Source organism: Astatotilapia calliptera, chromosome 1, assembly GCF_900246225.1.
Source record: "Astatotilapia calliptera chromosome 1, fAstCal1.2, whole genome shotgun sequence".
Lineage (NCBI taxonomy): Eukaryota > Metazoa > Chordata > Actinopteri > Cichliformes > Cichlidae > Astatotilapia > Astatotilapia calliptera.
Window position 1 is genome coordinate 30,605,141 of NC_039302.1, and position 15,109 is coordinate 30,620,249.

General features: G+C 39.9%; 2 protein-coding genes across 3 annotated transcripts in view; one reads left to right on the forward strand and one right to left on the reverse strand.

Annotated features, from left to right (window-relative positions):
• Positions 1–2,289: 2,289 nt before the first annotated feature.
• gpib (glucose-6-phosphate isomerase b) lies at positions 2,290–11,847 on the reverse strand. The gene is made up of 18 exons (XM_026174069.1): positions 11,658–11,847; positions 11,359–11,449; positions 11,069–11,137; positions 10,733–10,852; positions 10,481–10,564; positions 10,239–10,385; positions 10,049–10,120; positions 9,915–9,959; positions 9,764–9,817; positions 8,632–8,692; positions 8,347–8,390; positions 8,060–8,212; positions 7,812–7,941; positions 7,176–7,252; positions 5,737–5,865; positions 3,705–3,780; positions 3,169–3,235; positions 2,290–2,732 (listed from the first exon to the last, which is right to left on the reverse strand). Exons 1-18 carry the CDS (start codon positions 11,774–11,776, stop codon positions 2,609–2,611), a joined length of 1,662 nt encoding a protein of 553 aa, XP_026029854.1. The 5' UTR covers positions 11,777–11,847; the 3' UTR covers positions 2,290–2,608.
• A 2,421-nt stretch (positions 11,848–14,268) lies between these two features.
• The window catches only part of garre1 (granule associated Rac and RHOG effector 1), a 40,193-nt gene continuing 39,352 nt past the window's right edge, over positions 14,269–15,109 (forward strand). For both annotated transcript variants that reach the window (XM_026174054.1, XM_026174060.1), the window contains exon 1: positions 14,269–14,357. The gene's annotated coding sequence lies outside the window, so the exon portion shown is untranslated. The remainder of the gene's footprint in view (positions 14,358–15,109) is intronic.

Genomic DNA, 15,109 nt, shown 5'->3' on the forward strand with positions numbered 1-15,109 from the left:
CAGCAGAGTTAAACTCATGCACATTACAAGCATGCCAGTGAAGTTCAAGTGAGAATGGCAGCTGGCTGAAGACCTGCAGGCACTCTCCTCCTCTGAGGCCTGAATTTCCGAGCTTTTTTACATGCACGGATGCTGACCGTCAAACTGCTTCCACTGTGGCGCACGATGAATACAAATGTGTTGAGAACATGCTGATGAAGAAAACATGCATCTCAGAGGATCTTTCCATACAACAACAAGCACTTCATGCCATCTGGAAGAATTCCAGTTTTGTGCTCCAAAGCTACACCTGACATTGTCAGTAACATTATGGCAAGCAATGTTGAAGGGGGGCAACTCTTAAACACTCCAGGAGGAAAGAAAAATAACCAAGTGGCCAAACCAATAGAGTATGAAGTGGAATGTGAGGGTGTGCAGCGGCATTGTTCAACAAAAATCTCAGGAACGCACACAGATCCTGTTTAATGCTTTCCCGCTGCAATTTGATTCCACTCTCCGCTGAACCGAGTCGGCCCTGTTACTTCTTCATGTTGATTTGTTACAGTTTGTTTATTCCTGCCTCGAAAATTAACCTGTTTTGAATAATAGTGCGCAGAGTAACGCAGAAGTACTAGAGGCTTTCGCTATTTGTGGATGCAGGTGCACATAGGAAGAAGAAGTCTTTATAGGTGTGGCCATGTTCAACTGTTTAGATGTCACAAGGATGAATATTTCAGCCTTGCTTTTGGCCAAATAGCAGATTTTTCTGGTGAATTGTTCACTTATTAGTTGCTGATACGGGCTGCTATTCTCAAGTAAAACAGATAGAGTCATATGTATGATAAATTCCATTATGTAAGTCTCAGTTGATGCATTTTTGTTTTGCTTTGATTGATTGATTGATTTGTTGATTAGGCCCATAAACTGGTTGTGCTGTCAAAAGCAAAAATGGTTCATCAAAAACTCTGTCTTTTTTTGTCAGGAGTTCCTTTGTTTTTTCCCGGTCTGTTATATTTTTTGAAGATAGCTCCCACTGTGTTACTGTTTTTGGTTAAATGTACACTCGCTTTCAGGTTAGTCTGTGTCTATTCTTTAAATCGTGTCCAGTTTCTCCTGTTACAACCAGGTTCAGCAGCAGTTGTTTACGGAAACATTGCTTTTAATTTAAACCACTTACTAACCTCAGTTAAAAATGACAACTTAGAGAGCGTAAAGGCAAGAAGTGGTATTTTCCCCAAGATTTGAAATGAAACTCGCACTGTCACTGCGAGGTAAGTAAGAGGGATGAAATATTTTCACTCCTGTTCAGGTGCTATAACGTTTTCTTCTATTTTGGAGATTTTTACTGTTTGCTTTTTGTATTTTATTAGTTCACTGGACTTTCTTGTTTCAGTAAGCAGAGTTGCAGGTTTGCTCAGCCTCACCACCATGATGTAGCCAGGGCTTTGCCCCTTCATCTAGGACTCAGCTGAGAGTCATCGAGGGATGAGTTTCAGTGAGAAAGGTAACACCATTTACAAAGAATACTCCAAAATTATCTTCTTTTTTTTTCTAGCTATGAGTCGAAAATGTGTTCTTTTTGGACTGATTTCACTGATAATTCACAATAAGGCAGAATGTTCTCCTCAGACAAACTCACTTTCTTCTGTATCTTGTTTCAGAGCTAGAGATAAAAAGCACAAGTTAGATTTGAAGTACTGTATTGTTGCCTGGCAACAGGACTGAAAACCCAGCAGTGTCTGGGGGTCTCGGTTTCTTTTTTAACTTTCTGTTTGTCCTTACACACACTCTGTACCCGGCAGTGGGTTTAAAGTGAAGGAAACACCGTGAAATATATTTAAGGCTCAGGCTGTTTTGTGCATCAAACAGTACTTAACACAATCATGATTTATTCAGAAGCAAGCTGCCTCTCATACAAGTATTATATGTGATCCTTCTGTTTATCGGGAGAATACAAGGAGATTTTGTTACATGTGTCCAAAACGATCATAAAATTAAATTCTAGTTAAACATAGTGCTGACTGACTTGCAGTCCAGATGCTGTTTAGTCCAGTTGTTTGTTTTTCTCTCTAAGCTAAATGGATGCTGTGGAGTCTGGGGATTTGTGGGGAGGAACAGTACAGATGGACTGACCTTTGACCCTTTGTTCCACTGAATAACTAGTTGATTACTGGGTGGCTCATTTGCTCCCAGCAAATAAATCTGGCACTCTGATGCCATCTAGTGGTGTACTGCTTTTTGTTAGTCGCACGCTCACATCATCATTACATACATGTACATATGTATGAGAAAACCGAACATATCTACATATTCTGTGTGAAGATTTTTATTTCAGGAACAAAATTTCGTGTAACAGTAGAGACAGAGTGGGGGCATGCTTCGCTCTGCCTGTCACGACAGTCTAATACAAAAAGCTTTTCCTCTCACAGTGGTAAACGAACAAACGTGGAAACGACAGCATACTAGACAGTCACGATATTCATAATGCGAGAACAAACATACAGAGTGCTTCAGCTCAACTGCGTGGGAGTGACCAGCTGCCACTGCGGGACTCCTGTCCACGCAGCTCCTGAGCTGATAAGATAGATAATACTGTGGAGTCAAGGGGAAGTTATTGAGGTCACTCAGCTCAGGCAAAATTCTTCTTGAGGAAGTTGATTAGTCCGTTGGTGGAGGAGTCGTGGGAGTGAATCTCAGCAGTGTCCTTGAGCTCAGGCTCAATCTTCTTGGCGAGCTGTTTGCCCAGTTCCACTCTAATAATGCGTATGTGAGGGGAGAAGACATAAATACAAGAGATATGATGGGTTCAGTCATGTGTTAATACATTTTGGAAAATCTGCAAAAATGTATCCACAGTGCCTCAATCTGAAAGCTGCACAGTATAACATTAGGCGTCAGACTTCTCTTAAAGCTTGCTTATTTGAGCACAGCAGCCCCTGGTGTTCAAACCTTTGGGTCAGACAATGAGAAGAAAGTTGGCCTAAAGTGGGGGAGAGGCTTGTTTCGGAAAGGGGATGAACGGAGGGGCCTACACCAAGGCATAGTAAATGTTAAATAAGGTTAATTCTGACTGTGAATCATGCAAAATTTCAGCAGAGTCCAGGAATAAACATGTGGAGCTGCGAATTAGCACAAAAGAGAGACTTTTATTAGGAAACTTGTTGTGTATGCTGAAAGAAACAGACTCACCCCCACTGGTCAAAGCTGTTGATCTCCCACATTAATCCCTGGACAAAGATCTTGTGATCATACATTGCTGCAAAAATGGGAAGAATAATCACAAATTCAACAAATGAAATGAAAACAAAGATTGAATTTCTGAAGCAGCACAATAGAGCTGTTCAGAATAAAACCTGCTCAGTTAGTTTCCCATCATAGGTGCAAACACACTGACTGTTACTATGCAACAGTGTGCAACGTCCTGACTGAAGCTCAGCTGGAAATTGCCGCTCTTTGGCTGTTTCAGGAAATTCCCACTGTGTGATCATTACCACCACTATCTCAGATATCATTTATTATTGTGCAGTCCAGCGCATTTAAAAACAGTGGAAATTATTTCGTAATGTCTCATTTTCAGATAAAACTAACCGGGTTAAATTAGATAATGGTATATGTAGAATTAAATTGATTAAAACGATGTTTAAAAGGACATTAAAGCTTCAAAAGAAATTGTTATTGGTAATGTTACCAATGATAAAACCAGTACAGTGACAAAAGTGGTTTACCTATAAGTACTCCAAGTGTATATGGAGTCAGTTTCTTGAAGATGATTGAGTTGGTTGGTCTGTTTCCCTGGAATACCTGCGGCGATCAAATAGAAACATTTTAGAATACAATTCACTATTTTGCAAAAATGTTTTTTTTAACAAAGTATACATTGCCATGTCCATACATGTCACTGGAGGGCACTGTCCCCCTAACACAAGATATTCATGGAAAGTTTTTGGGGGGGGTTAACTTTTTTAGCTGTTACAATGACTTGACTTTAATTTGAACAAAAATCAGAAGTCTAGTTTAGACACAGATGTAAACATGGTACTTAGCTGTCAGGGCTAAAATTAAATGTTTAAGATGGGTTCAAAAGTGGGTCATTGTCATTTCAGTTTAAGTTTCAAGTTTAAATGTCCACCCACCATGTCACCATCTCAGATTTGCTTATTTCTAATAGGCAATTCCTATTCCTATTTGAAACATATCTCGTTACTGGAAGCTTTTATTTATTTATTTTCTTTATTTTGGTGAACTGAACTGAAATGACACAAGTGAATATCTCTCAAGATCTGGAGAGGTCGTGGTGTGTGTTTTATTGTCTTCGCCTTTCCAAGGCGGAACTGGATCTTGATTCCTCGCCTCTGAACCTGCCCTGAACACACACCTGTGGCTCATTTACACTGATGCTGGCAGACTACTTAAGATGGCAAGAGAGACTGCTTCCTTGCTGGATCGTCACACTACCTAGCATCAGTGTAGCCTAGCCTTTTGAGTATTCCTTGTGCTGTCCTAGAGCTCCCTCCTAATGTTGTTTTCCTCTGTGTACAGGCCTTCTAGATTCCCTGCCGGCTGGATTCCTGTGGATGTGTGTGAGTGAGCATGAGCATTTTGGAGTGGACTATCTGAGTGAGTTGTGGATTGAGTTGAAGAGGAGGGTGCGTGCACCTGCCTTGGACCTTCCCTCCCCTTCAGACCCCCCTCTACTCCCTGGAGCCCCGTGTTATCTGTCTCACTGTATATATGTATATATCCTCACTTGGTGCCACATTGTAAATAAACCCTCACCTTCTCTCTAAAACTTCAAAGTCCTGTGATTGAGTCCTCTGCCTAATAATCTGTGACAATCCCCTCATTTTTTAAATTGCAAATACATATGTCTTTGGGGTTTTAGTACAAAGCTGGATCGAAATTTAATTTGAAACCAGTGTGATTGGACAGGCAGATGATAGAGGATGACATTTAAAAAAAAAAACAAATATTAAAACATGAATGAAATTCTGTTTTTAATGCAGTTAACTCTGGTTTTCTGTTGCAAAATAAGCTTACTGGCTTGTGGACAGTCAAAACTGAGTTTTTTTTTCACAAGCTAGGGTGTTGCTAGTACATTATAGCAAGAAGGTTCAGAGTTTGATTCTCCTGGTTGTCTGAGGAGTTTGAAGATGCACTTAAATGGTTTCTGAAAAAGTGCATCCTTGATTCAGACTGTGTTTGTTTGCGGTCCTCTTTGGATGAGATACATATAAGCTAAATCATCAAAGAAGTCAAAGGCAATTTATTCTTCAAATAAAATCAATAAATGCCTCCATTGTCAGACCATGGTCATATTTAACCTTTAAAAAAAACAAACTCCAGTGCATTTCAGCAAAAAAGCCTTCAGTAAGCCTCCAGGGTTATTTGAAAAAGAGAGTGCTTTGAACTTCTTTGATGTTTTAGAGTTTGCAAATGTAGCGAGAAGAAAAGGTGTATTTTCATTTTTCAGCCAACGTTAGACATAAAGAGAGATGTGGGTTTTTTTTTTTTTTTTTTTTTAGATGTCTTTTCACTTTTCAAAGTGACACAGTTGTCTTCAACATCTGTTTACAGAGTTTTTACTGGGTGAGTCTCTCTAACCTGCTGTCAAAAACAATTTGCAATCGGGTTTGTAAAAGCAACATGACAGGGAGCTCTCCTCTTAAGTTTAGGTTTTAGTTTGTTGCTGTTACATGCTATCAGCAGCGCAGCAGGTTCATTATCTTTGATAAGGTAGTTTCTCTTTATTCTACGTACTTTGTGTGGTAGGATTTTCTCCAGAGCCTCCCCACTCAGGCCGCTTGCCTCCAGCTCCCTCTTGGCCTCTTCGGTAGTCTTACCTTTCATCAGAGCCTCTGTCTGAGCCAGGAAGTTGGCCAACAGGATCTACAGTCAAATGAAACAGGCAGTTTTAGATAGTGTATTTCCTACATGATTAACAAACAGATAAGTAACAAATTAAAATAATATATTTAAAATGTCTCAGTATCTGGAACTGAAAGAATTCAGCACCATTCTTCTAAAAGATACTCCCTCATTTCTGGGACACATCAGTCCAAAATCTCCTGTACTTGTTTAGCTGGCCCTCGTGCCCTTCGAATTGGGGCATAGTGATCCTGAAACTGATTTCTCCCATAAATATTCTTTAGAATAAAGGTGATCACTCAGAGCAACTTTTCATTGATTTGCGCTGACCCTTTTTTCTAAGGACATGAGTGGAATCAAACCATTTTACAAAAATGCACAGCATAAAAGAACCAACAAATCCACCGCAAAGATCAAAAGTTCAATTTGTTGCTGCGTCTTTAAATAGATGTTGGCATAAACTGGTTTGACCACTATGACAAATTAGAAGGAAGCAGAAAATAAATTGAAGGTCAGTGGCTTGCACCTCAGCTCCAGTGCGCAGCTCTTGTTCTGATGCTAATGTCGGAGGTCTGACAATCACCTCAAGGTGCCAGTGCAATATCATATATGTTGCCAAATAACTTGTCTTGGAGCTTTGAGAAAATGCCCACAAAAGTTATATCAGAACATGCAGCTCTCTTGGGAATAGTTTATTGTGACTTTTCGTAGCTGTTTGTTACACTGATTTTAATAATTTCTAATCCCACCCCAAGCTCTACCTCTCGGACAAACCTTATCATAAAACCATCATTTGAAGTTTATGCTTTGGACTTTCATCTCACAAATCCAACAAGCAGCCTCCGCCAACCACCGTTTAAAACAATTAAAAACAGCTCTAATATTGGTCTCTTTATCTAGCTTTATTAAATCTACTAACATTATGCATCCTATTAGCTTGTATGTGTTGCTGAAAAGGTGGTGTATTGGAATGCTTGAGATTTTTTCAGAAAAGTAGTGCTTACGGTTGACTGTGAAATATCTAGGAGGAAAGAAATTCCACAAACTATCCTGTAGCAACAGTGGAATCCTATTATAGTACCACATTTCAAGTCAGTGAATTCTTTCACAAATATTTATATAAGTAGACTGCATGGCTAGGTGCTTACAGGGAAACTAAAAGCACTGTAATTTTAAGATTAAGCGGTATGGCTGAATACTTTTGTCTATACAGTCTAGTAGAGTAGTCTAGGATGTGGTCAAACTCATTTAATATCCTAAACAAGAGACAGACTTTGCAATATCTGCATAAATGCTGCTTTAGACAGATACCTCTCTAACATCAGTGATACCTTGTGGTGCAGGTTGTCTCTGATTGGATGCTGTGATTGAGCTGGAATCAGGAAGTCACAAGGCACCATTCGAGTTCCTGAAATGAACATGTTGAGTCGCATTAGTGACAAACTTAACCAGGTAGCAAACTGGATTAAAGTCCTTTAGTCTGTGGGCTACATGCAGCTCAATTTGATCCTGGACCATTAAGATAATTCCAGTTCTTTAACTGTATATAAGTTTACTCTGAAGAGTTTCACCTGCACTGAAACCATAATATTTTTAAATGAAAACACACCTTATCACTTTCCCTCACAAATTTTGCTAGACAATAGAAATGTATATTTCTTGGTAAATTATTATTATTTTCTTATATGCTGAGTGATACAAACAGAAATAATCACCAGCCTGAGGTGTCTTAAGACAACTGACAGCAATTTCAGTGATATGGCTCAGATTTCCACATTCACTGAGTCTGTTAATTACATGTAACTAAACTACAATAGTATATACTGTTTTTATGATTCAACAACTCACCAACCTCCAGAAATACTTTAATGTACTGGTTTTTGTACACAGTCTACATATTTGACAACCCAGGACCAGAAAAAGACCAGCTGAATCAAATGTCTGTTGCTGCTCCCAGGTGGAGTTACCTTGGTGGATGAGCTGGTAGAAGGCATGCTGTCCATTTGTTCCAGGCTCTCCCCAGACTATTGGCCCAGTGTGGTAGTTCACACGTGTCCCATGATTAGTAATGTACTTTCCATTTGACTCCATGTCACCCTAGACAACAAACACTCTCAATATACAATGACTCACTTATATTATTAAAATAATCTATCAACTCTATAAGTTGATTTAAAATAATGTTTTGGATCACTTCTGCATTGTGGGGACAGACCTGTTGGAAGTAGGCAGTGAAACGGTGCATATACTGGTCATAGGGCAGCATAGCCTGGGTCTCAGCGTGGAAAAAGTTGATGTACCAAATGCCCAACAGAGCCAACAGGATGGGAGCGTTCTTATCCAGGGGAGCAGTACGGAAGTGCTTGTCCTATATATGAAAGGGTAAACCTAATTTACCTTTGTTTTCTGTATCATTCTTTAGGGAAAAAATCATAACAATAATTTTCAATATCAGGCAGGTGAAGAAGTGACACTTTGAACATCTCATTATGGTGTACCCACCATCCAGTGTGCTCCTGACAGAAGCTTCTCAAAGTTGTCAAAGCCTGGAGATCAGATGCACAAGAAAAGTTAAGTGATTGTGTAGACTTTTAGCACTGTACTTGGGATGAATATGATTGCTGGTCCACACATATAAGTTTTCATATATGTTTTAGCAATGATTTTAGATACTGACATAAAAATGCAAATATTTCTCCTCAGGATGGACCCAAGTAACCTTGGTATTCCTGTAGTTTAAGCCCCAGCGAGCTCCCTGAAATGTGTGGGTGTGTTTACTGTACATACCAATGTGCAGGGCAATAGCCATTCCAATTGCAGACCACAGGGAGAAACGACCACCAACCCACTACAAGAAAACACACAAAAATTATACAATGTTTTGTCCCATTTTAATAAAAGGAAGCCAAGGTTATGCACATATGCAATTAAAATAAACACCACACTTGATCTTTATAGCTTTGTTAAATAGTAGCAAGAAATGTATGATTTGCCTCTCAGCCTGGCTGGGGGGCTTCTTTGCCTCCCTCCTGCTGTTATAGTGTTTCCTCACTTGGCACATGTGTACCCAGCCCAATTTTACTCTTTAAGTGTGCATGTGTGCGTGTGTGTGTGTGTGGGGGGGGGGGGATATGTGTGTATTCACATTGTTTATGTTAATGAGAGTGTGGGGAGTGAGTTGGAGGGTGGGCTGCTTTTAACCATGTAAAGCACTTTGTGCTACATTTTTTTTTTTGTATGAAAAGTGCTTTATAAATAAAGATTGATTGATTGATTGATTGATTGATTGATTGATTGATTGCTTCAGTCTTAAATCTTTTCCAAAAGTTCTTTTAGGCATTTTTTCTCCCTTCTTCTCTCTTTTGGACTGAAAATACTGTAGACTAGAGGCGGACAATACATTTTTCCAAGGGGCCACATGAGAAACTGGGACTGATGTCGAGGGCCACATCAATAAGCTTAACTCAGTTTCATTTGATTTTAATTTTAGCTCTTTATAAGCTTATTGTGGCAGCCCTCTATAACAGTCCCAGTCTCCCATGTGCCCCTTTGGGAAAATTGATTGCCCACCTTTGCTGTAGATTTTGTGCATGCAGCCATTTTCTCCTGACATAAAGGCCACATTATAGCTGTTACCTTTAAAATACCAACAATGTAACTAAATGCAACTCTCTGACCTTTGATGCAACTCAGCCTTTACAGTAACCTCTGCAAGAGAGAAGGTCACTACCAATAATAACTGAGACTGAAGAGAGAGGCTTCTGATTACCCGGCAGCTGCTGTTCAGAGAGTCTGTCTCACCTACTTCACAGGTCAAAAGTCTGCTTTATTTATAGCTTCTACTCTCGCTCCATGGCACCGTGTGGACGTGAAAAACCTGCATACAGTGTGTGTGTTTTAAAGCTCAAAGGGCACTCACGTCCCAGAACTCGAACATGTTCTCTGTGTCGATGCCAAAGTCTTTCACTTTGGGCTGAAGGGGAGACAGAGAAAAACAGAAAAGTTAGTATTAGAATGTGTAGATGCAGCGAGAGGCTTATTAACCCTGAAAAAAATTTGGTACAACTTACACCATTGGTGGAAAGAGCCACAAAGTGTTTGGCGACAGCAGCTTTCTGTTGAAACATATCAAATTTATAATTAAGAAAGACATCCTTTTAGTGTAGTAATGAAACTGTGCTGTGCAGGATTGCTGCAAACTCACATCTTTGGCATGTTCGAGGAACCAAGCTTTGGCCGACTCAGCATTTGTAATTGTCTCTTGTGTGGTGAATGTCTGTATATATAGGAATACACATATATTCATGCAGCAATTTATAAGGAACTTTCTGTCTGTGCTTGAAGATTTAGCAATAAATAAATAAATATTCCTCATTTCTTCATGAACATGCTACCTTGGATGCAATGATGAAGAGGGTTGTCTCAGGGTTGAGCTGTGCCAGGGTTTTGGCGATGTGGGTGCCATCAATATTGGACACAAACCACACACGAGGTCCATCTTTTGAGTACGGCTTCAGGGCCTCAGTTACCATCAGGGGGCCCTACAGGTCATGGTAAGGAAAAAAAAAAGTCAGGCCTATTTGTGTTATTATTAATATATGTAAGATTAACAGATCTTTCAAGCTAATCCACTCACAAGATCAGATCCTCCAATTCCAACATTAACAACATCAGTGATGGCCTTCCCTGTGTAGCCCTTCCACTCGCCACTGCGAACTTTCTGCAACACATAAATCGCAAACATTATTTTTGTGGGTCTATAAACTGCTGATAGCTGCATCAAAAAATTCATGAGCAGGGCTACAAAACTGACATAGTGAATTGTTTAAACAGTTCTGTGGAAGAGCTTTTGTTGTGATTTTGTGCCTTTATTTTTGGGTTCACTCACATGACAGAAACCCTTCATTTTCTCCAGAACCTTATTAACGTCTGGCATTACATCCTTCCCATCCACCATGATGGGAGTGTTGGAACGGTTCCTCAGAGCCACATGGAGCACAGCACGGCCCTTCATTTCCACAGCACCAGGAGATAAATGTTAATATACACAGACTCTTACTATCAGCACTGAAGCACTGGGTATTTTTCTGCTGGCTGCTTACACTGCTCGTGAATGAGAAGTGAATGGGTTTTTCAGCTTGCATTTACTGTACTTAGTGTTCATTTTTAAGAGAAATAAAAGAAAGAGTGTTAAGCGAAGTTATGACTGTTTAACAACGAGCACCTCAGTGAAGTTTATCTTCTCTCCAGTAAACATCTTCTCTCTGGCAGCCTCAATGCCTCTTGACTTGGCCTAATGAAACAATAAATATGAATGCTATGTCAGTAACAATTTGGGAAGTTTTAAACTTATGAGCAGTCCTTCAAAGAAACACAACTTAAGTGAAGATGAAACTTGTATCTGATGAACTGACCCCCACTTTCTGCTTGATGAAAGGATTGATTGGCTAATGATTCGGTAATTAATATAAACAGTTTAAAGGCCACAGATCATTTAAATGTAAATTGAATTACCAGGTCAACCAACATTTTCATAACGTCCTCTGTGATGAGGTTCTTGGAGTAATCCAGAAGAATGTCTCCATCCTCAGTTTTCAGTGTGAGGCTATCGGAGACAAGATGAGGATATTTTCTGAGTATCAGTATCCAGACAAAAACTATCATTTTGTCGTTGTGTTGAGGTTTGACATGTGTGTAATGAAGCCACACAGAGGTCTGTTATGTGAACATGTCAACAGATGATAAAACAGAATTAACATTAACTTACCAAATACATCAAACATATCTAAATGTATTCTGTTCTTGTTTTATACCTGAGCTTGTTGAATCTCTCCTTGTCAGCCTCAAACATGTGCCTCATGTTGAGGCCCAGGGCGTGGGCTGTGTACCACTCCTGCAACTTTTGAAAGTTGGGGTCCTGAGTAAGTCCCATGCTGTCCAGAGAGGGGGGCTTGCTGTGCTCCACTGTGCTCAACTATCTTGGCTGAGTGCGACTGAGCAGGTCAGAGAGAGAGCTTTTTGAAGGGCACAGTCTAGATCTAAACTTGCCCCTCCTACAAGAGACATATAATATCCATGACCTGAGCGTGTCACACTTGCCCACTGTCTTGCAGGGTTTGAGTGCATGTAGTTCACTGTGCCACACGGATCATCACACAGGTCAGACAATGTGTTGTACCTTTTCTTATTTTTCTCTTAAATGGTTATACAGTAGTCAAATAGCCAAAAATGGCCACAGTTTAAAATAAGATCAGTGGATGACATAATCACTGTAAGTCTCCAATTTCTTTTCACTTGTTCTGTATCTGTGAAATTTCAGTGAGAGTGGACATCTCTAATATGCCCATCTCAGAGACAAAGAGCACAGCAGTGAGCACAGCAGCCCCTTCCAACTTCTGTTTGTGAGGGGAAGCCAGTCACAAAAAATGGAAGGTGGCCATAAATGTTAAGACTCAGTTAAGTTAAAACTCAGTTCATACTCATTTAAAACTGAGTATAAGGGTTGCATTTATGCCCAAGGCAAAGAAGAATTATATGAACGCAACAACTTTTCATTTTGTAATGAACTACTAATTTACATTTAGTAATATTCTTCTCCAACTATATGTGGGGAAAAAGGAAACATCCAAACTATAGACTAAGCTTTTCTCGCAGGTTTCTCATCCAAACCTGCATTGTAGTACGCTGCACTGAAGTCCAAAAACAAGCATATTGGCTTGTTACTAGTTATGCCTTATTTAGCATTACTGTTCTACAGCTAGTAAAAAAAGACAAGCGACCATTTATGCTCAGCTAGTTCTTGGTAAATGTGTGTAACATAATGTGTTTTAATATGCTTGATTTCAGTACGTGCATATTTTATGTAACACATAGCGATTAAATCAGTTGACCTAACAGTGCAAATTGTGGCTCCTCTTTAATTATCTAAATCTGAAAGTTGTAACCCTTGTTGAGACACTGCAGATCCAGATCAAGTGCAGGCGGTATCCTTTAAAGCTGTGCAGGTGTCTGCTACCTGGAGAGGTTGCATTGTTAAAGACAAGTTTGAGACCTTAGCGCCCCCAAGTGTTCTTATTTAAGCATGAAGTACAAGATGTAACATTCTCTAACAAACATTAGGGGGCGAGAAAACCTTATCCAGAAGCAGCATTAAATTGTGCTGGATTTTATTTCGTCTTAATCTTCATTCCATGTAGTCACAAACCCGTTCTACACTTCAAGCAAAAGATATAATGCGATTTTTTCTCAGCTCACTATTTGGGTTCCCTTTCATTTGAATAACTAGGTTTCCCTACTTTTTCAATCATGATGTTTGATGCTTTCCATGTTTATTCTTACTTCGTGCCTTTGACTATATTGGTTATATTTATGTTATTTATAGTTATCGTTATTATTTATATTAGTTAGAGTTATATTACAAGAATCAAAATTGAAGTGTAAGGTTTAGAAACTAAATTAAACAATATGGTAACGCAATCTTATATTATTTTTAAATGGTATTTAAGGCGGTGTTGTAGGAAGACAAAATATCCGGTTGTTCAGTCTGACGTCACTAGCCGTGTCTGGGTCTAAACTTCGCTGCAGGTCCATATATCAAACGATCACTATAGCATTATTGAGAGTTGAAAAACTGTCTAAAGTCTTTCATCTTTAATAAAATGATCAGCGTTCTGCTCTACCAGGTGTAACAATTGAGTTTAACATCCAGGCATCCATGAAAACGGAATTTATGACATTTAACGGAGTTAGAAGTTAGCAGGGAGTTAGCTCGCTAGCTTCTATCTAAATACAATATAGCATGTCCTGACTGCAGGGTTTTGAAAACAAATTAAAACGTACATCTCTGTTATCACTTCCAGCATAAATGAAGACAGAAAACTAAACAGCAGTGACGTTTGTAGGGTTACTGAAGTTGGGCTAGCTGGTATATAATGATGTGCTACGTGACCGCTAGCGACACAGCTGTGTTAGCATAATATAAACAAGCTAACTTTTTTTCCACTCGATAAAAGTTAACGTGAGTGTTCTCAGTGGTCAGAAACAAATGTAATCGCATGGCAGGATGCTGTAAAAGGACCAAACTTCAGCCAGGAGAACAACTGAGATAATCCATCCACAATATGAGGTTAGTCATTCATATACTGCTGCATGGGCTGGGCTGTAGTTACATCCTAAGGTTTTAAAAACTGAGCTTAAATAAATGATTAGCGGTAATAAAAGCCGAGGGAGGTCAGTGATCACTGACTGTTTTAGGAGCTTTTTGAGATCAAACAGAAGAAAATACATAACATTAAACATGTTAACAACACAAAAGCCATATTAAACGCAGACTACTTTAGACCCGGAAGTAGGAGTCGTCGCGTCATCACTGAACAACCGGTATCTGATAAAATATTGCTGATTGACGGTTTTATTGTGAAAGTCTCAGCGGAAGTGTGAGTTTATTGACTTGGTTTTGATAGTGGTCACACAGACAGGGAATTCGCTGTCAAGAGGGTGGATGCCTAGAGCTGGTAAGCGATGCTTTGATTAACTGAACGCGTACTGTAATAATTTTCTTGTGTTTCACGGGAGCTTGTTTTGTCTTGACCGCGGTAGTCCCGGCTGTTTTGAGTCTGTGGTGGAGCAGCACCGGGCCGCTTACGTTAGCTGGTGCTTTCTAGCAGCGCTTACAGTCGTGTCGCAGAGAGCTAGCTGGTTTGCTAACGCTAGCTCGCTTAGCTGTGTAGCTAGCTTGATTAGTACTGATGTGTCCATTATCGGACGCACCTTTATTTGACGTGCTTATTTTTCTAAGTCGTGTTAAGCAAAATAATGCAACCCCATAATCGCTAAGACAAGTGTTTTCAGTGAAGGCTCCAGAAGGACTTGACATATTTGTGCAACTGAACGCTCGTATGTACACAAGCCCAATTTCATGTGTGCTGATAAAGCGCATCCGCCTCGGCTAGCGAAGGAGGAGAGGTGGGTTGACGCTGTCGTTTGTTTCTGTTAACACTGCCCCTTGTTTATATCTGTGCACGATGCTTCAGATTTGATCATCGTCTTGACACTCTTACGTGCGAGATTGATGTAACAAGCCTTAAGCTTTTGTAATAACCTGGATTGACTGCGTGTCCGATAACGGACCTGGGCGTTCTCGGTTTGAAGTTACGCGCTGCAGTCGGTGATCATCCGCCGCACAAAGATGGAATGCAGGCTAACGTTAGAGACAAGCTGGCGACACGGACGTTATTTACGGTTCCTCTGGCTACATACTTGTTTC

Coding starts and splice junctions, on each gene's coding strand:
- gpib (XM_026174069.1), bottom strand. CDS start 11,776: ATGGGACTTACTCAGGACCCCAACTTTCAAAAGTTGCAGGAGTGGTAC. Junction 9,818..9,914: donor TGGCTCTTTCCACCAATGGT/GTAAGTTGTACC, acceptor TCTCCCCTTCAG/CCCAAAGTGAAAGACTTTGG. Junction 3,781..5,736: donor AGAAAATCCTACCACACAAA/GTACGTAGAATA, acceptor TGATCGCCGCAG/GTATTCCAGGGAAACAGACC.